Below are 18872 nucleotides of genomic sequence, written 5' to 3'. Positions count from 1 at the left end.
CTGTCCCCAGTCGTCGGCACCTACCAGAGCCCTCGCTCAGCACCCCCCAGCGCACTCTGCCGGTGTCTGGTCTGTTTCCCTGAGCACGTGGAAGCTGTGAGGGACATTCTGCCTTCTGGGAACACCCCCTTGGTGAAGGGACCGCTGCCACCCAGCCACCAAGCCCAAGTCAGCAGGTCCCTTCACCCTCTGGCTTCCCGTTGAGTTTGGCAGATCAGAGGCCAGGTGGGATCCGGAGGAGAGAGGCGGCGGGTTGTCGGGGTTGGGTTCCCCCAGCTCCATGCTCCTGCCTCTCCGGCCAGGGGCGAATGGCCGCTCCCCCATCCCTCAGGGCATCCCGGCTTTGGACCACGCCCTGTCATGCAGTGTCATCGTCACACGCTTCCTGGCAGGCCCCACTAGAGACACCATCCTGGGTCCTCCTTTCTTCTGGTGACACTGAACTGTCCCCATACTTGGGCTGGTGGCCCCCCTTGCTAGTCAGTCCCACCGCTCCCTACTCACTGCCTTCGCTGACGCCCAGGTTGTCTTCCGGGATGACTGTGGCAGCCTGAGGCTGGTCTATCTCTACTTTCAGCCCTTTCCACCCCCTCCAAAGCCCCGAAGGTAAAGTTTCTGTCTAGCGCCAAAGTCGGGGCCCGTCTGCATGCATGCTGAGTTCCGGGGGCTGCTGCTCAGAGTGCTTCAGGGGCTCCTAACCGTTCCCACCTCGCGTGGGCCCCTCCCCACCCCCACTCGCACATGCCTGTAGTGCTTGGGACCCCTGAGCTGCTGAGGGGGCTCCGCACCTGCTGGACCCGCTCCGCCCTCTTCACCCAACAAGCCTCATCTCCCCCGAAGTCACCCACTGTCCTCGGCTTCTCTTGTAACTTGTACCGCGCCGTGATGGCCAAGGTTTCTGAAGCCTGCTGGTCCCCACGTCACCTGGGAGACGTACAAAATGCAGACCCAGGCCCCGCCGGCCACTCAGTGGCACTGTGTTTTCCCAGAGCTCCTGCGTGCCGGGATCATTATCGTGCTTTTGTCTGCCTTCTGATGAGGCCCTTGCACCTCCGCTGCCTAATTCACCCGTCTTCCTCGTTCGTGACAGGTAGGAGCTCAGTAAATAAGAACACGAGGGACGTGGTGCAGTGACATGTGTGCGATTGATCCCCACTACTGCGGTTCGTGTAGTAAAACGTGTGGAAAGATTCAAACAGCTGCTCCGTTCGATGGCTCCATGGTCACCTGTGTGTCTTTTCAGTGCTTCACAATGTTGCTCTCATTGGCAGGCTTCGCCCCGGAGCCCGGCATGAACGGGTACGCGGAGTTCCCCTCCAGACCCACCGACCCCACCCGGGGGCCCACAGAGCCCCAGCCCGGCCAGGCCCCGCTCCAGGACGACGTGGACATGAGCAGCGGCTCCAGCGGAAACGAGGCCAATGAGAACTGCTCCACCGGGCGGGACTCGCGGGGCAGCGACTGTGACGACGGTGGGAAGGAGCTGGGGATGCTGGTGGAGCCGCCGGCTGCCCACCAGAGGTCGGTGCCCCTCCGGCTGGGCTGAGGCTGGACAGGCTTTTGGTTTCTCAGTACATCTCCTTTCCCTTGTGGTATGATTGCTTTTGCAATCTTTAAATTGGGATTACCAAATTGTTCAAAATTTTTGAAAATCTTATTAATGCAGAATAACTAAAATTTAGTTAGGGCAGTTTATGGAAAATGAACTTGCTCCTTTGATCTTTTGTTTCCATCTCCCAATACTTAGTTTTTCTGTTATCTGAAGGTGTTATGTTCCATTTTTATCTTACCCTTGTATTTTTAAAAAATTATCTTGCTGTGGTATTATCTAGCTGGTTATCACTGGCGGGACGGGGGGAGGAAGTGGATGGAGCGTACGATTGCCTAAATTTTGCTTTTATTCCTTGTTCTTGCAGTCCAAATGCCTTCAGCCTGATGATGGCCAAGTCTGAACACAACCCATCCACAAGTGGTTGCAGGTAAGGCCAGGGAGTCCCTTAGTGTCTTCAGAGACCCTGTATTGGAGGTTAGTTTTTTGGGAGTGACGTGACTTTTTTTAGTCTGCGTGGCCGTGTTGGTGTGACCTGGCCGCATCCCGGCCTCTCAGACTCTGACCGTGTCCCTGCGGCTATTCAGAGCCCCAGTGTTGCAGCACAACCGGTAAAGCTCCTCCCAGCCCTACTCTAAGCCAACCTCGCCTGAGTCTTGGGCATGTTCATCTGGAACATTCCTCACCCTTTTGAGAGTATTTGTAACAAATTTATCCTTATGTCCATATTTTCCTGTCACCTCCAGAGCAAAGTCCAGCTCCTAGTCTTGGGCATGCGGGCGCTTTGCCGTCACCGCAGAAGCCAGATCCCGTCATTCCCCTGGGCCCCTTTGCTCTGATGGTCCATCTCCACCGGCCGTGCCCCGTGTCCTGCCTGCCCGCCATCTCTGTGTCCTTACATTCGAGGACCCTTCTCAGAAGCCCTCATTCCTCTCTTCTGTGCTCAGGGTTCACATTTATGTCCCAGGAAGTCACTTGCTGTCCTCTGTAATCCCATCACTCAGGCCTTTTCTGCCTGGGACAGGGAAGGAAGGCGCGGCTCAGTAGCACAGTCTGCTCCGCCAGACCGCGGGTCAACCGGCAGCTCTTCCTCGGGGGAAAGAACCCAGCTGGAGGGACTTCTCCCGCATTCTCTGGGGTTAGAGCTATGATTCTTAACTGGGGACAGTTTACGTCCTGGCAGGAGACATTTGTCAGTGTCTGCAGGCATTCCTGGTTGCCACGACTGGCGAAGGTGCTGCTGACCTACCGTGGGCGGGGCCTGGTATGCGGCCAGACATTTCGCAGAGCCCCGCAAAGAACTGCCCGGACTAAAACGTCTGGTGAGCCCCGAGGTTGAGAAAATGGGACGCTAACATTTCATCGCTTCTTTCTCGAATCCGCAGTAGTGACCAGTCTGCCAAAGCAGACGCACACAAGGAACTGATACAGACGCTGAAGGAGCTGAAGGTCCACCTCCCTGCAGACAAGAAGGCCACGGGGAAGGCCAGCACGCTGGCAACCCTCAAGTACGCCCTGAAGAGCGTGAAGCAAGTGAAAGGTATGTCTGCCCCTTACATCGGCTCCAAATCTATAGAAATTGTTTTAAATGCCCCCAAACTACAGCTTGGATTGTGTTGACTTTCTAAAACTCATTCCTGAAATAGCAGAAGGAAATGATAAAAATCTGACAAAGCTGCCATTGATGGGGAACCTCAACACGTTGGAAGTATTCTATTTAAAGGAGAAACAAACTTCTTGTGCTTTGGGCTGGGTCGGGTCATGATCAGGGGAGTCCAACATCATCTGGGCTCTGGCAGGAGCACTGGTGTTTGGGACGATAACCCCGAGTCCAGGAAGGTTATCACACACTGCTCCTAACCCGTGACAGCGGCCTGATGCCATGAGCAGCTCAGAATGGAATTAAAGCAAAACATCCCTCAGCATTTAGCTGGGGACTTGTCCTGCCTTTAAAATATAATGTCAAAAGATACAGGAGGGAAGGAATTGTCAGATCTTATCCTTAAAGGATTATTACTTTAGAGCTTCTTGGTTCAAGACCTTGGGCAGTTCGTTTCTTGTTTATGTAGAAATGCGTGAATTTCTGTCCTGGTGGTCATTTCAGCCAGGAAAGAAGGAGGCAGGTAGAACGCCACCTTCCACCACACACGGGCAGTAATGGGGCCTCCAAATTTTAATAGATCCTGCTTCCATTTGTGTATATATTTGGATTTTATTGTTGGATGGCAGAACATGAAAGAACTTATAGAACTGGTCAGTCATGTATGAGATTAAGGCTTTTATGTGAGAATACACATGCCAAACTCTTCAAAGGTGCAGTGCAGGAATCTATGAACAAACACTGCAAGTTCCAGAAATATTCACATCCACAAGCTCAGATGCTTTACTGCTCAATAAACTGCCAAGCCCCTAAGTATCTCCCAGTAGAATTTCGTCCTCCTCCAGCTGCTGCCGGGCCTGGCTCTCCCACCGGGAGGTGCCCTGTCTCCTGGGCTCAGGGAGTCGCAGGTGCTTCTGTCTCCAGGAAGGGCAGGAATGCACTTCTGTGGAATCGGCTGGGCACCATCTCGTGGACCCAGAGCCTGGTTTCCCACAGCCGGTCCCTAGAGTTGAGGGCCGAGACCCCTGCACTGGGGTCATCCAGGATGGTTTAGCTATAGACGTTGGTCACAAAGGTCCGAGAAACCCTGCCTTTAGTCCACCATCTTCAGGAGCATTCCGTTTCCTCCAGTGTTTCAGAGAAAACAGCAGAAATCTTGGAGGTGGCATCCACGTCTGCATTCCTGACCTTACAGCGCTGTGGGCTTAGGTGCATCCTTTTTCTTTACCATGGAAACCACCAGCTCCTGAGCCGTGCTGGTCGGCTGTGAGGATCAGTCGGTGTCAGCCGGGGCGGGGGAGGGAGGTGCCCTACAGAGCAGCTGCACCCCCCACCAGTGGAAGTGTGAGCACCGCCCCCCGCCCACTCTGCAAACGAGTGTCCTGTCCTTGCATTGCTCAAGCGCCCTACAGTGCTGGAGGGTCCTGCACGTTGAAAACGTGTAAAAAGAAAAACCTGAAAGGCTGAGGTGAAGGTAGCTTTACTCTGTTATCATCGGTCACTGCCTCAAGGCACGGTGTGCAGTTAGGGCAGGCTCGCCGCGGATAATTGCGGGTATAAACCCATGTTTCACACAGTCCTCATATTTTTTAATGTTTGGGCAACCTTTCATTGCTAGAGAACAGGTCATCGGCACTCTGGGGTCCCTTGAGCCAGGGGTAGAACAGCCGCTGCTCTGTGGCGCGCTGGCTGGTGCCAGGTTTTGGGGGTCCTTTTCCACCCCAGTTTCTCTGCAGGCTCCTCCCTAAGCCCACTGTCCGTTGCTGAGGGTCGTTGTCGTCAGAGCAGAGTGTCGCTGCGGCTGGTCAGCGCCGGTCCAGCCCAGAGGTGCCCAGTGGGAATCTGGTGCCGTAGGGCATGCACCTTGCCGTGGAGGGCACGGTGCTGGGGAGCGCGCCTGCGGGGGCACCCCGTTTTGGAAGGAGGAGCTGGGGGGCAAGATCATTGCAGCTAATTGGCTGTGTTTAGGTTGTTTCATTCTTTGCATCTGTATTAACTTTAGAGCCTGAAAATGCTACCAAATGGAGACATCCTCTGTGCTTTCCAGCAGTTTATGTCTTGATTAGAGAGCATACTGAGAAATTTGCCCCTTTTTGAAGTTTCTGAAGGTGGGGAAATCAAAAGCAGATGAGACACAGCTGCGGGTCCAAAGGTCTCCCCACCACGTGGCAGGAGGCACGCGCTTGGTGGACTCCCGGGCTGGACTCTGGAATGCCGCTCCGGTTCCATCCGTCTCAGGGCCTGTTGGGCTCTGAGGGCAGGTGGCAGCCTGGAGCCGGCTTGTTTGCTCCCTTCTAGGGTGGGGGCTGCTGCAGCCTGTGAGCTACGATGCCCAGAGACAGGCTTGGTCACCCCCAAATCCTGCCACATGCGCCCAGGACAACGTGAGGACTCAGATCAAGTGGCCTTGTCTTCGTTTTCTATTCTGAACACTTTCTTTCAAATGTCATTTCTTGTGCTATTTGTTTAAGCAGCCAGTCTGCCCGGATGGGAGTGTCTGATAGGGTCCCCCAAGGAGTCAGATGCAGGGGCTGCCAGCTGAGGTCCTGCATGGACACGCTGATGTTGCATCATAGTTAAAGACCCTTCTGGAGAAGGTGGGGGTCAGGCAGACTCTGCGGCCATGTCATTTAAAATAATGTACTTATCATTTTTAAAAATTCTGTAATCATCCCAACACAGATTTCCAAGTTTAAAAAAAAAAGAAAAAACATTCTATCATCAAAGGCCTCCTGATTTTCACGGGAAAAAATCCAGATTTCTGTTTGTGAGTTTGTCTTGCCTTCACATTTCTGCGTGTGCTGCGTCCCAGGAGGTAGTGTCCATGTTCCACTTTTCATTTGAGAAAGGACAACCCCCGGCACATGAGAGTTAGCGACAGTTTCCATTCACTTCCCTGGGGTCTGCCGTGGAGCGTGAACATGGTTTCTCCTGCAGCTAATGAAGAATATTACCAGCTGCTGATGTCCAGCGAGAGCCACCCCTGCGGACCGGACGTGCCCTCCTACTCCGTGGAGGAGATGGAGAGTGTGACCTCCGAGCACATCGGCAAGAACGTGGTAAGCGTCCCTTTCGCACGGCGCGAGTTCTTCACCCCGGCGAGCTAGCTGGGCCGCTGCGGCCAGTGGCTTTACAGCAGGAGCTGGGGATGCAGGAGCGGGGTTCACACCTTTTATGAAAAAAAAACGTGAAGTCAGTGATTCTGGAAGTAGCAGTCACGTTCTGGACTTCTGCCTCTTCTGTGAGATTGTCCTTCCCGTCCCTGGCCAGCTGCACCCTACAGCTCATGCGTGCAGGAGCGAGCCCAATGCAACCGAGCTAGGGGATCTAGGTGTCATGTCCTCAGGGAGAGGGGACAGACCTGGTGACAGTCAGCTCACGTGTCCCGGGATTCGTGGTCCTGAGGGGGAGCTAGGATTTGAGACTCCAAAACCCTGTGCGTTTTTAAGTGTCCCATAAAGGTGGGCCCCTTGAAGGGGGTATGGGCCACACATACACATATCCCCAGCGCCCCAAGTTCTCAGTCAGTGAGAACAGATGTAAGGGCCCGGTGGGGACTAGTATGTGCTGGGATCATGGTGAAGCTGGCCTGAGAATGGGGCTCCCTAATCCTTCTCCTTCCTCCAGCTGAAGCCCCAGGCAGCCCCCAGCCCTGAGCCCAGAGGGCCAGCGGCAGGGAGAGAGCCTGCGGTGGGTTGCAGGGGCTTGGCCAGAGGCCTCCTGTTCCCCGGGCAGCCCCAGAGCCCTGGGAGAGGCAGGGTGGGCAGAGGTTGCTGTGACAGGCCAGGTGAGCAGAGGGTCTCCCCGTCCCACCTCCCAGTCACTCCAGCCTGGACACCGTGTCCAAGACAGTGGGGTGAGTGGCACCTGCCAGAGCGTGGGGATGCCTGGGGTTCCTTCTGGCGCAGGAACCCTGTTGTGTTTCAGATACCATCATGTCGGACCCCAGTGTACGTAACAGGAAGGTGGAGCTGGTCTGGTTGGGGCTGAGAGGGGCCCAGAGCCCCTCGGCCCTTCCTGTGGCCAGCTCCCTCCAGCCAGCCTGCCTGCCAGCCCCGCCAGACCACCGTGCCTGGAGTCCTGTTCTTCCTTCCCAGGATATGTTTGCCGTGGCTGTGTCCCTGGTGACTGGGAAAATGCTGTACGTGTCTGACCAAGTCACGTCCATATTTCACTGTAAGAGAGACACCTTCAGCGACGCCAAGTTCGTGGAGTTCCTGGCGCCTCACGACGTCAGCGTGTTCCACAGCTTCACCACGCCCTGCAAGCTCCCCGCGTGGGGCGCGTGCGGCAGAGCAGGTGAGGCCGCTGCGGCAGCGCCTGGTCCTCGCCACGGTGGGCTGGGGGCTCGTGGCGGGGTGAGGGGCCGGGGGCCGGGCCCAGCCCCAGGCGGGGCGCCACCGCCCGTCCGTCAGAGGTAGAATGTGAGCAGTTGTTCCTCTCTTCAGAATAAATTCAGAGAAAAAAAAAAGTCTGTTCATAAGCTTCAGAGTGGGAAAAGCATTTCAGAAGATTTCGAGACGTGTTAGACATTTTAGAAATGAAGCTGTTCTGAAGCTTTGGAATCGCGGCCTGACCGCGCGGCCTGTGGGGGCTGGGGGCGGCGGGGAGCGTGGGACGCTCCCTTCAGGTGGGTACCCCTTTGGGGGCTCACCACCCTGAGCTGGGGGCTCCCACAGGTGTGCGTACCCCACCGTTGGCCCGCTCCCCGCCTCCCCCATCCCCTTTCAGTCTGCAGTGGGGGCCGGGGAGGATGCCGCCATCACGTCCCCGGCGGGCTTGACAGCCGCACGCTCTACCGCAGGCCGCCGGGACGTGCGTGCAGTTTGGTCACGGTGGCTCAGAGAGAGGAGCGCGTGGGTTCAGATGTAGTCCGCCTACTTTCCCGCAAAGCTACGTCCGGTCGGACCTCACAGTTTGCAGGGCAAGGTCAGGGCTGGGCCACTGCGTGGGAGGGAAATGGCGTCAGCAGCTGGCCCCGTCTCCCAGCGTGGAGCCAACCAAACTTTCGTCCCAATAAACAAGGACCAGGTGAATGCTCAGAGGCCTTTCCAAGGTGGTAATTTTATACGTTGTCTGTAACTAGTAATTTCTCCTCATTTCTTTTGAGTAGATTTTACATGAAAAAATCGAGGTCTAAGATTTTTTTTTTTTAATTTTCTTTTTAACACATTTTTTTACACTACTGTGGAAAGACCCATTCCCTCATTTTTTATGAGGTTGCTCAATTGATTTCATGTTTTTACTAGACATTTTAAATTTTGAAGTAAATTAATATTTTACCGAAGTATTGATGTAAGCTTTGAAATGCCCTGAATTGTTTCTGTTAGAACTGAATATCCCCGAAATACGCAGCTTGAAATGTTTAGGGGTATATTACAAAATACATGTAAATACTCTGCACGTCCGGCAGTGTGAGTTCCAGAGTCCAGTGTTGGTGTGCGGGTAGCAGCGTTACACACCAGGGCAAAAATGTGAGACTCCTGCTGCAAAATTTCAGCACTGTGTGATTTGGTATGCGCCACACTTTGAAATATATTTAATCTTCATCGGAAAGGCGATGAAAATTTCTAACCTAAAGGACACGCTTGGTGCCTGGGCGCGTTTGCAGCTTTGCACCTTGGCTCTTCGTTCCGTTGCCTCTCTTTAGCGCACGAGCAGTAAAGAACACTGTTTGTATTTGGTTGTTTAATGGGTTCAGTGACTTCAGGCTTTTCCTTTTAGATTCTTTTGCTCAAGAATGCATGGAGGAAAAATCTTTCTTTTGCCGTGTCAGGTAAGCCCAGTTCCCAGTCTTCCTAAATTAGAAAACAGCACATTGGGCATGAGCAGTGGCTCACACCTGTAACCCCAGCACTTTGGGAGGGTGAGACAGGAAGATCGCTTGAGGCCAGGAGTTGGAGACCGGCCTGGGCAACACAGCAAGACCCCATCTCTGCAAAAAATTAAAAAGTTTATCATGCATGGTGGCACACACCCATACACTTGAGCCCAGGAGCTCCAGGCTACAATGAGCTAGGCCCATTCCACTACACTCCAGCCTGGGAGACAGAGCAAGACCCTATCTCAAAAAAAAAAAAGAAAAGAAAACAGCACAAGCATTTCACCCCCAGCACCTGCTGTAAGGTTTAGGAGGTACGTGCATGCTCCTCCATCCTCACTGTGCTCAAGGCTGAGGGACCTGAGCCCTGCCTGCTCCCGGCCTTCAGGGGCAGAGGCTCTGCCACGTGGACATGGCACACGTGTTCCTGAAAAGTCTATATGAAAACACATTTGAGTAAGTTATGTTTTAAATGTGCAGAGGTGTTAAGAGTATGACCAACAGTGGAGTGCTTTAGCCTGCTTGTGGAAAATGTTGGCCAGAGGACCCTGCACTTGCCGTCTGTCACCCTGGAAGGCATGTTTCCCAAGGTCCTCGGGGACTCGGAAAGCACATGCATCCTTTGCTTTGCACATGCATTTTTCTGGGGAGGTCCCACAGCTTTCTCAACAGGCTCTTGGCCTGAAACTGACTGACTGATTGAGTGTCCAGCTGTGCTGTCAGGAGTCCCCAGGCCAGACCCCGGGGCCCTCGGGAGTGGAGACCTAGGACCCCATGGTGGAAGAATCATTCCTTTCCTGTCCACTTAGCCCTGCTCAAATGCAAAGTGCTCTAGAGAAGGGCTGGGAAGACACCCCCACCAGTTCAGGGTGTCGGCCCTTTGATTTGTCCTTCAGCGTGACAGGACTGAGAGGAGGGGCTGAGAGAGCAGGTGGCAGGCCCTGTTTCTTAGGCCGGCAGAGGTGCCTGCCGGTCCAGCATGGCCTGGGTCCCCATGTGAGGATGTTACTGGCAAACAGGGGACTGCTCCTGCGTGGCAATTCCAAACCTCTGGTGTTGCTCTTCTCTGCAGCGTTGGCAAGAACCACGAGAATGAGATTCGCTACCACCCGTTCCGCATGACGCCTTACCTGGCCAAGGTGTGGGACCGGCAAGGTGCAGAGAGCCAGCTCTGCTGCCTCCTGCTGGCAGAGAGAGTGCACTCCGGCTATGAAGGTAACAGCCACGCCCTCAGTAACTCCCATGGTGCAAACCTAAGGTCTGCGAGACTGACCCCTGCCCCAGGTCTCCAGCCTTGGCCTCTCCCCCATCTTGGGCAGAGTGTCCATCCTACTTGGGACTCAACACGCACCCCCTTTGTCTTCCAGCCCTCCCGGTGGAAGTTCGGGTTGTGGCATGTCTTGCCCTGTCTAGACCATTGCTGTGACCCCTTCTCCCTCTTGCCTTTTGTCCACAAGTGAGAACAGCCTCTTGTCCCTCCCATCCTTGTCCCCCTGACCAATGCCTCAGCCTCTTGGGCCCCTCTGAAGGGCAGCGACACCACCGCCTGCTCCAGAACCCTCAACAGTCCCTCACCCCCCAGAAAATAAAGTGCCGGGCACTCCTTCCTCCTGCCTTGGCCCATCCTAACCTCTCCCTGAACTTCCCTTCCTCCCAGACACACGCTGGCTTCTCCAGACAGTCAGCTAACTTGCTGTAGCGCCCGCGTACCCCGCGTGTTCTCCACCCCCCGTCTTTGCTCCCCCATCTCCTCTGCCTGGCACTGTCCCCCGATCTCGCCTGTAGAAGCCCAGTCCCTATGCTGCTCATCTGGCCTGTGACTCTCCTGCTGCCACTAGCTCCTTGGGGTACCCCAGCCTCCGAAACTAAATCTGGGAGCTTCCTTTAAAACCCAAAGGACCCAAGGTGCTGTGCCACCTCGATCATACCCTTCTTGTAATCCCTCTCGAGACTGCTTTGTGACACCTCAGTCCTTGCACCAGCCGCCAGCCAGTAACCGTGGGCACTACTGAGCGAGCCACATGATTTCAGAATTCTGTGACAGCAGGTGCCGCATGCACCTGCTTAACCACAGGAATGCAGTTCAGCCCACGCTCCCTTGTACTGTGATCTTCTCTCAGTAGCTAACGATGGCTTTTTTTTAAAAAGCACTTCTTAGAAGCGATGAAATGTTTTAAGTATGTGACTTTCTTTAAAATGTTTGATGTGTCCCTGCGTATGGAATGTTCTCCTCCAAATATCCAAAGAGGATTTAGAGAAGGCCCTTAGTGTTCAGCAAGTTACTCCCCCAAATTGTCAGTCTCCTTCAAGAATGAAAAATTTTGGAATTTTCAATGTTTTATCCATGAATTTGGTAGTTGAAGAAAATTTGGGGTATGTGACTTCCTTTATGCAAATTTACCTTTGCCCACCTTAGAAACTGTGAAGTTCTCCAGCACAATGAAATCTACTAAGAATTTTGAATCCAAGTATGTGATTCATTTTCTAAAAATAATTTGTTCAGATTGTTCTTGTTTCATCTTAGAAATCACGAAGATGGCCTTCCAGCATGGTTTTGCTGAGAGAGGTCTGTATGTGAGGCATGCGGTTCTGCTAACGTGTAATTCCTGGTTTACTAAACTAAAAGTAGTCCACAAAGAAGTCGAGACGGCTGGCTGGTGGTTACCAGTGTAGGGTCCGGCTGCTCTCCCTGTGGTGTTCAAAGTCCACATTTTAATTTTTTAAATTTTTCTTTAGCTACTCATTACTCTGAATCTACATGGTATTTTCTAGTAGTTTTAATGTAATGACATTAAATATGTATTTCTTATAATCAGAAATGTGTGAAATATTCTGTTCTTTCAGCCCCTAGAATTCCTCCTGAAAAGAGAATTTTTACAACCACCCACACACCGAATTGTTTGTTCCAGGACATAGATGAAAGGTAGGTGGTGTTGGCCTTCCCCTCCACCTGCTCTGCCTCTGCTGTTGCCTGTCTTGGAGTCAGTATTTCATTTGTCGTATCATTGGATTCCTTCACAAGACATTTGGTGTTTTATCATCATCTTGGTAATGACTTAATAAGAACTAAGTAAAGCTCAAGGAATTTACATGTTTTTGATGTGAAAGCTATTTAGCTAAGCCAAGGATGCATGTTGGTTTTATAATTACACGATAAGGGACAAAAATGTTTAAGTATATATAGGCAATGAAATAATCATGGAGTTATGCTAGAAACTTCGTAAGATACGATCCCAGTGTAATTGGGGCCTTTTGGAGAGGTGGCGATTGTTCTAATCGAGGCCTGTCTTTATCATCCTGTTTAAAGTGGGTTTTTTTTTTTTTTTTTTTTTTTGAGTCAAAGTCTCACTGTGTTGCCCGGGCTAGAGTGCCGTGGCGTCATCCTCGCTCACAGCAACCTCACATTCATGGGCTCAAGCGATCCTCCTGCCTCAGCCTCCCAGGTGGCTGGGACTACAGGCATGCGCCACCATGCCCGGCTAATTTTTTCTATATATTTTTAGTTGTCCGATTAAGTTCTTTCTATTTTCAGTAGAGACGGGGTCTCGCTCTTGCTCAGGCTGGTTTTGAACTCCTGAGCTCAAACAATCCGCCCGCCTCGGCCTCCCAGAGAGCTAGGATTACAGGCGTGAGCCACCGCGCCCGGCGTGTTTAAAGTGGTTTTGAGATGACGGGACAAGCGGGGACAGTGCACTTAGTGCCAGAGTTAGGACTGAAGCTGGAGGTGCCATTGGCAGGATCCCAGCAGAAGCTCATCTTCCAGCCTGCGTGCTGGAGGCTGCTGCAGGCACCAGGTCCTCTCCGTACTTCTGTTCAGAGCCCGGCTCGGGCCCCTCTCCCTGGGTCTCCCGCCCTGGGTATTGCAGCGGGTGTGAATGACCCTGCTCAGACTCAGGAGCACCGGGTTCTGCGTGCCGCCCCGACTGACAGACGTGTCCCCCCAGCCCCTCTGCAGAGTCATGAAGACACGGAGAGCACTGTGGGCTGCAGGCAGTAGGTCGGGGGAGGTGTCCTGGAAGACACCACAGGGAGTGGACCGAGAAGCACCAGCGTGCTGGGCTTCCTGGAACGGACCAGATTGCCTAGAAGCTGTGGAGGATCAGGTCCTCCCCACTGTCCACACCTGGCCCAGGGACGCAAGGTCCCCACCCCTGGAGTCAGGCCATGCAGCTTCCTGGGGAAATGCTGCTCTGGGAGCAGACAGGAGTTTGTCACCTCCAGGTTGCTCAGGTGTGTTCTCCAGACCGCCTGCGGCAGAATCACCAGAGAGATGGTTTCAAGATGCAGGTTCCTGGGCCCCACCCTGCCCTGCCCACCCAGAATCTTGGAGGGGGCATCCAGGAGCTGCATTTATAAAGCAACCCCAGGAGATTTTTACTCCTCCAAAGGTCTAAGAACTGTCTGCAAACCCCTGCGGTGTCCAGCTCGGTCTCTGCAGGGAGGTTGGGGGGCAGGTGCACGTGGCACTTTCCTTAGGGAAGCCCCAGTGCTGGACAGGGATCCTCCCCTCCTCCCCTGTCCCTTTCTTCTCCCTCCTCTTCCTCCTTTCTGTCCTTCTCCTACTCCTCCTCCTCTGGCTGAGCCTTGGTCTGGAGGGTGCCAGGAATATTTTGTACCTCCTGTCCGAAGGAAAGCATGAAGCCTGGAGAGAGAGTGCCTCAGACAAGAAGGAGAAAATCAAAGAATAATGCCAGGCCGGGGAGAAAGTTCTGTGCCGCACAGAGCACGGAAGCTTCAACATAAAGACTCAAAGGGAGAGTGTCCTCCCACAGGAGCAGAAGAGTTTGGGAAACCTCCATTTGGGTGCGAGGAGGAGGCCGTCCGCTGGGGCAGCAGAGTGCGCTGCAGAAGCTCAGCTCCAGCCTGTCGGGGGCAGCGAGGGCACAGTGGCAGAAAGCACAGTGGCAGCTCCGCAAGAAGGCGGGGACAAAGGGCAGGGGCCCAGCCAGCCACGGCGACTCCTGGAGCAGCCACAGCAAGCTGAGTAGACACAGTGGCCAAAGCGATAAGAGAAGGAAAACGTCCTCCGCTGGAGAAGATGCGCAGAAAGGGTGTTCCAGGGCCTGGACAAAGCTTGTCCAAGAGAAATCCATGCCAGGCCGCACATGACCACACTGATGAATGACATAAAGAAGAAAAAGATCTTAGGAGAAGAAAAGCAAAAACATCATCATGATTGATTCAGGAGATAAGACACAAAGCTGCAGCACTCAGGCCCTAACGAATGGAGCCTCGCTGGGTCCCGGACTCACAGGGACCCTGGAATCTGCATTTGCTAATGAGTTGAAAGGCCAGCTGGTCTCTGTTAGCCCAACGCCCAAATCTTGACCTCTGGGGAACTCGGAGTCTGCTCGTTTTTCCGGTGAACGAGATGGTTCTCAGAGACGGCCTCTCCCGGTTTGGAGGCGGCGTCCTAGCGTGTGTGTGCTTGCCTTCCAGGGCGGTGCCCCTCCTTGGCTACCTACCTCAGGACCTGATCGAGACCCCGGTGCTCCTGCAGCTTCACCCCAGTGACAGGCCCCTGATGCTGGCTGTGCACAAAAGGAGTAAGTCCCCTTCTCACGGAAACCCTCGAGCATTTGACGGAGCTAGTGTGCAGTTAGGGCTTCTTTCCGAGACAGGTCCAGGCCCTGGCCAGTCAGATCCACTCAGGATGGGGGGGGGGGGGGGTCACCCCTCCCGTCTGAGTCCCAGCGCGTTCCGCGCCAGGTGGAATCCAGAGAGCAGTAAACTCGTGTGGGTTCCTTTGTGGCCAGTTGTGCCTCAGCCGTGGCCTGAGTCCCTGGCATCTCACTTCTACTGTTGGCTTCGGTGGCAGAGGGGAGGAGGGAAGACCAAGTCAGCTGCAGCTAGGAAAGCACCGACCGGGCCCGGGGAGTGGACTACGCGCGTCCCCACCAAGCCCAGCCATCACAGGCGCAGGTGAAATGCCAACAGAGATGAAACAGCCCCTGTGGGAGACAACCTCCCTGTTGCAATTTAAAGCAAAAACGGGGGGTTGAAAGCAGTGGCTCTGAGGAGGTGTTTGCAAGTGATCCCGGACCCGAGTTTGTCCTGACTCACCTCTTCTCTCTCGTGAGCCCCGTTTGCTCCTGTCCACACTCTGAACAGCGTTTGTCACCCTCCCAGTCCTGCAGTCCGGCGGGCAGCCTTTTGACTACTCCCCCATCCGGTTCCGTGCGCGGAATGGAGAGTACATCACGCTGGACACCAGCTGGTCCAGCTTCATCAACCCGTGGAGCAGGAAGATCGCCTTCATCATCGGGAGACACAAAGTCAGGGTGTGAGTACTCTGGGTCTGGCGGCCCCAGGCTCTCCTGCGGGTCCTGGGCCATCCTCACTCCCCCCCGCGTGGTGTAGGGAGGGGCTGGAGACCAGGACCAAAGTGGACCAAAGTCACCTCCTGCCACCTACCTGCGCGGGAGCCCCGGGCAGGTGGCTGAGGGGTGACCTGCCTCCACCCTGCGGGGGGGAGGGACCTCATTCAGGCAGAGTGGGTGGCGGACAGGCGGCAGCCTGGGAGGCTGCAGGTGGGAGGTGGAGGCCCGGCATGCAACATGGGGCCGCAGTACACGCAGGGCCAGAGAGGCCCTCCCGTGGGGCCCCGTCTAACAAGACGAATCAAAACCCACAGGGGGCCTTTGAACGAGGACGTGTTCACAGCCCACCCATGCGCAGAGGAGCAGGCCCCCAGCCCCAGCATTCAGGAGCTCACGGAGCAGATCCACCGGCTGCTGCTGCAGGTGGGTGTGGGGCCTGCGCGCTCCCCTGCCATGTGGCAGCCTGCGAGCCCCTGCGTCTGGAGTCCAAACCCCTGTGGAGGGCGTCAGCTCCGCCCCGCACCCTGGTCCTGGCACACGTGTTCAGGCGTCTCCTGTCGTTCTCTGAACATCCTGAGGGGCTGGTCTGGGCGTGGTCTGTGCCACCCCTAGACAGCCCGCCATGTCCTTGGCCTTTCCCAGCCTTGCAGCCATGCGGGACGAGCTCAGGCCCACGCCCCAGCCCCACGCCCTGGCAGGCTGCAGGGGACCCCCCACGGTGTAGGGCTCACTCCAGCCCAGAGTGCTGGGACTTAGGAACATCGTACTCAAGAAAAATCAGTATCAGCCCCATCAGGCCCTTGCCTGAGTAGGTCTCTGCTTCTCACTTGTAGGCTGTGGCGTGAGACTGTAACCGCGTCCTTCTTTGTTTTTAAAACCCCTCCACAGACTGGTGACTGGCCCGTACGCTGATGAGCGGGTTGAACGAATTCCCTGTTAGTGGACTCTCCCTGATGGGCCATGTATTTGGGGACAGGGCCCTGGGGTGGAGGCCGGGAGTCCACCTCTGGAGCCTGACCCAGGGGTTCAAACCCAAGGCCCCCTCGTCCTTGTCATGTGACCTTGGGCAGGTCACTAGCCTCTCTGTGGAGCAGAGCTTGTTGGGAGGGCTGCCATGCGTTGCGGCTCCCCGGTGAGCTCGGCGGCCCCGGCTGCGTCCACAGCACTGTCTGCTGTCTCCCCAGCCCGTCCCCCACAGCGGCTCCAGTGGCTACGGGAGTCTGGGCAGCAACGGGTCCCACGAGCACCTCATGAGCCAGACGTCCTCCAGCGACAGCAACGGCCACGAGGACTCTCGCCGGAGGAGATCGGTACGTCCCACTCCGTTCCTTCCCTGAGAAAATACGCCCGCCGATGCTCGCGGGAAGTTAAAACGCATGCTGAAGGGCTGCGCTGGGCAGTTACTGCGGCTTTACAGCCTCGGCTGCTTCTGCCTGCCCTGTAAATTGTTCCCTGGGACTTACGCTTAAGTCTTTTAGTCGAAGCAGCTAGGAACTGGGTAAAGATTTGGATGAAACCTATTTAAAGCAGGCAAAACAAGCAAAAGCGAAGATTTTGCCGTGGGACAGAAGAACGTGCCGTGGGCCGTTGCACTTTATTTTTCGTCCTTCTTCAGGGTTGTGGGATCAGTTCGTGCAGCTGTGCGTCTCTCAGCTTTCTCACTCGCAAGTCGCTGCGCTGCTGGAGTTACTCCAGCGACTCTTTGTCCTCCCTGCAGGACAAGCTGAAGGGGTCTCCCGGAGTAACGTGTTCATTTCGTTTTTCTTCAAGGAAACTTGTAAAAGTGGCGGCAAGACCAAACCCAAAAGTCGTTATTCTCATGAACCTGGAGAGCAAAAGGAAAACTCTGTTTCAGGTAAAAAAAAAAAAAAATTCACCGTTTCCTTAATAACACTCCATATGGCCAGGCGAGCAGAGGGACCTGGGTCTAACGCTGACTCCGGGTGGCAGGGGCTTACCTCTTCAACCTGTGCTCCACCCCTGCTCGTCCAGCTTCCGTGGGGAGGCCGGGCCGCATGGGCCTCCACTCACGCCGCAAGTGCAGACGCCCCACAGGCCTGTCGCGGCGTGGCCGGGTGTGGCCACGTGCTCACACGCTTACCTCCCACGCGCACGCACCTCCAGGAGTCTGCCCAGTGTCTGGCGAACACTCAAGCAAACCTGTGTGAAGTACAAAGCGTGGCCAGGGGCTGTCAGTCCCCCACTGCAGAGACCTCGCCTCCCCACGCTGCCGCACTGTCCAGGTGGCTTCACGCCACCACGCAGGGCTGTGCTGTCCCCTCTGCCCCGCATGCATTCCTCACGTGAGCATGCGCACCCACATGTGCCCACACACGTGTGCACCCCAGGCCTCTCCGCCGGTGAGCTTCTGCTCATTCTTTGTGCTCAGCCTCGCCTCCTGCAGGAAGCCTCCCGTGGGGAACGTGGCGGCCCGGAGCACACTGCGCCCGCCCCGTGTCTCCGCCTGGCCACACAGCGCCGGGAGTTTCAGCCTTTGGGTTATGTGGGTGGATGTGCTGCGTGCTGGGCTCTGCTGGGTCTCGGGGACACACTAGTGAGCTGGATGTGGCTCTTCACTTGAGGGCCCCGAGGGGGACCAGCATGTTCTGTATGTGGTGGGGACAAGAGCAGAACCCACGGCATGGTGTGGGAGGCGGTCACTGTATGTGGCAACACCGGCCCTGCCGGAGGAACATAGCACGGGGATCTCATCGGCCCCTCGAGCGCAGGAGTTCCCTCAAGAACTGACCTCTGCCACTGCTGAGCGCCTGATCCTGGGGACAGTCTGGACCCCAGAGGAAAGCAGGCCCAGGCCTGGGTCACAGCTCTCTGTGAGGTCCCTCTGCGGAGGCATCAGGGCGCTCCTGCCAGAGGGCTGCTGCGTACCAGCCGTCACTGTGTGTCTGTCTGCGAAGCGTGTTCTGAGTCCCCAGCCTTGTCCTCAGGTAGAATCAATGTGCTTTAGAGAGTGTGCTCTTTGCAGGGAAAAGCACTAAATGAAAGAACAATTTTGTCTTTTTTCAGAAATGCAAAGTAGTCCCCCGGCTCAGATGAAAGCCGTGCCTGCCACAGAAAAGCACAGCTCTGGGGCCAGCGTCTCCAAGGCCAGCTCCCCCGAGGAACTGGCCTGCAAGAGCCAGCCCGCCTGCTCCTACCAGCAGATCAGCTGCTTGGACAGCGTCATCAGGTACACCAGCCGTTCTGACGTCCCGCCATCTCGCGCACCCTCCCGCCTGGCGTTGCGTGATGCCACCGTTCGCGCCCTCCCTGCAGGTACTTGGAGAGCTGCAGCGAGGCCGCCACCCTGAAGCGGAAGTGCGAGTTCCCAGCAAACATCCCGGCGCTGAGGTCCAGCGATAAGCGAAAGGCCATGGTCAGCCCCGGGCTGCCCGCCAGAGGTATCTGAGCTGTTTCGAGCCGTTAAGTGTGTAATAACTTAAACCCCCCGCATTGGAATCAGATGCTCTTTAAGCCCTGAACTGCCCTCTCTTCCCTCCCATGTTAATTCTGGGTGGCTTCTCTGGATATAACGTAAGTATGGGCTGTTTTTAAAATGACTGAAGTAGTTGAAAAGTCAGCAAC

General features: G+C 55.3%; 1 protein-coding gene across 2 annotated transcripts in view; it reads left to right on the top strand.

The window, feature by feature from the left end:
* PER2 (period circadian clock 2) overlaps positions 1-18872 on the top strand; it is a 40452-nt gene that overhangs the window by 8923 nt on the left and 12657 nt on the right. Inside the window, exons 2-16 of one of the 2 annotated variants that reach the window (XM_012648845.1) lie at positions 1272-1521; positions 1917-1979; positions 2935-3089; positions 6087-6208; positions 7247-7448; positions 8874-8925; positions 10043-10185; positions 11815-11893; positions 14410-14516; positions 15100-15253; positions 15605-15713; positions 16475-16600; positions 17061-17145; positions 18315-18477; positions 18564-18688. In XM_012648845.1, coding sequence (XP_012504299.1) covers positions 1292-1521; positions 1917-1979; positions 2935-3089; positions 6087-6208; positions 7247-7448; positions 8874-8925; positions 10043-10185; positions 11815-11893; positions 14410-14516; positions 15100-15253; positions 15605-15713; positions 16475-16600; positions 17061-17145; positions 18315-18477; positions 18564-18688 — 1915 coding nt within the window. In that variant the 5' untranslated portion in view covers positions 1272-1291. Of the gene's footprint in view, positions 1-1180; positions 1522-1916; positions 1980-2934; positions 3090-6086; positions 6209-7246; positions 7449-8873; positions 8926-10042; positions 10186-11814; positions 11894-14409; positions 14517-15099; positions 15254-15604; positions 15714-16474; positions 16601-17060; positions 17146-18314; positions 18478-18563; positions 18689-18872 lie in introns of those variants that run through there. The other variant, XM_012648844.1, reaches the window with a different exon arrangement.

Source organism: Propithecus coquereli, unplaced genomic scaffold (genome assembly GCF_000956105.1).
Source record: "Propithecus coquereli isolate 6110/MARCELLA unplaced genomic scaffold, Pcoq_1.0 Scaffold295, whole genome shotgun sequence".
Lineage (NCBI taxonomy): Eukaryota > Metazoa > Chordata > Mammalia > Primates > Indriidae > Propithecus > Propithecus coquereli.
This window is presented reverse-complemented; position numbering and strand designations above follow the sequence as displayed.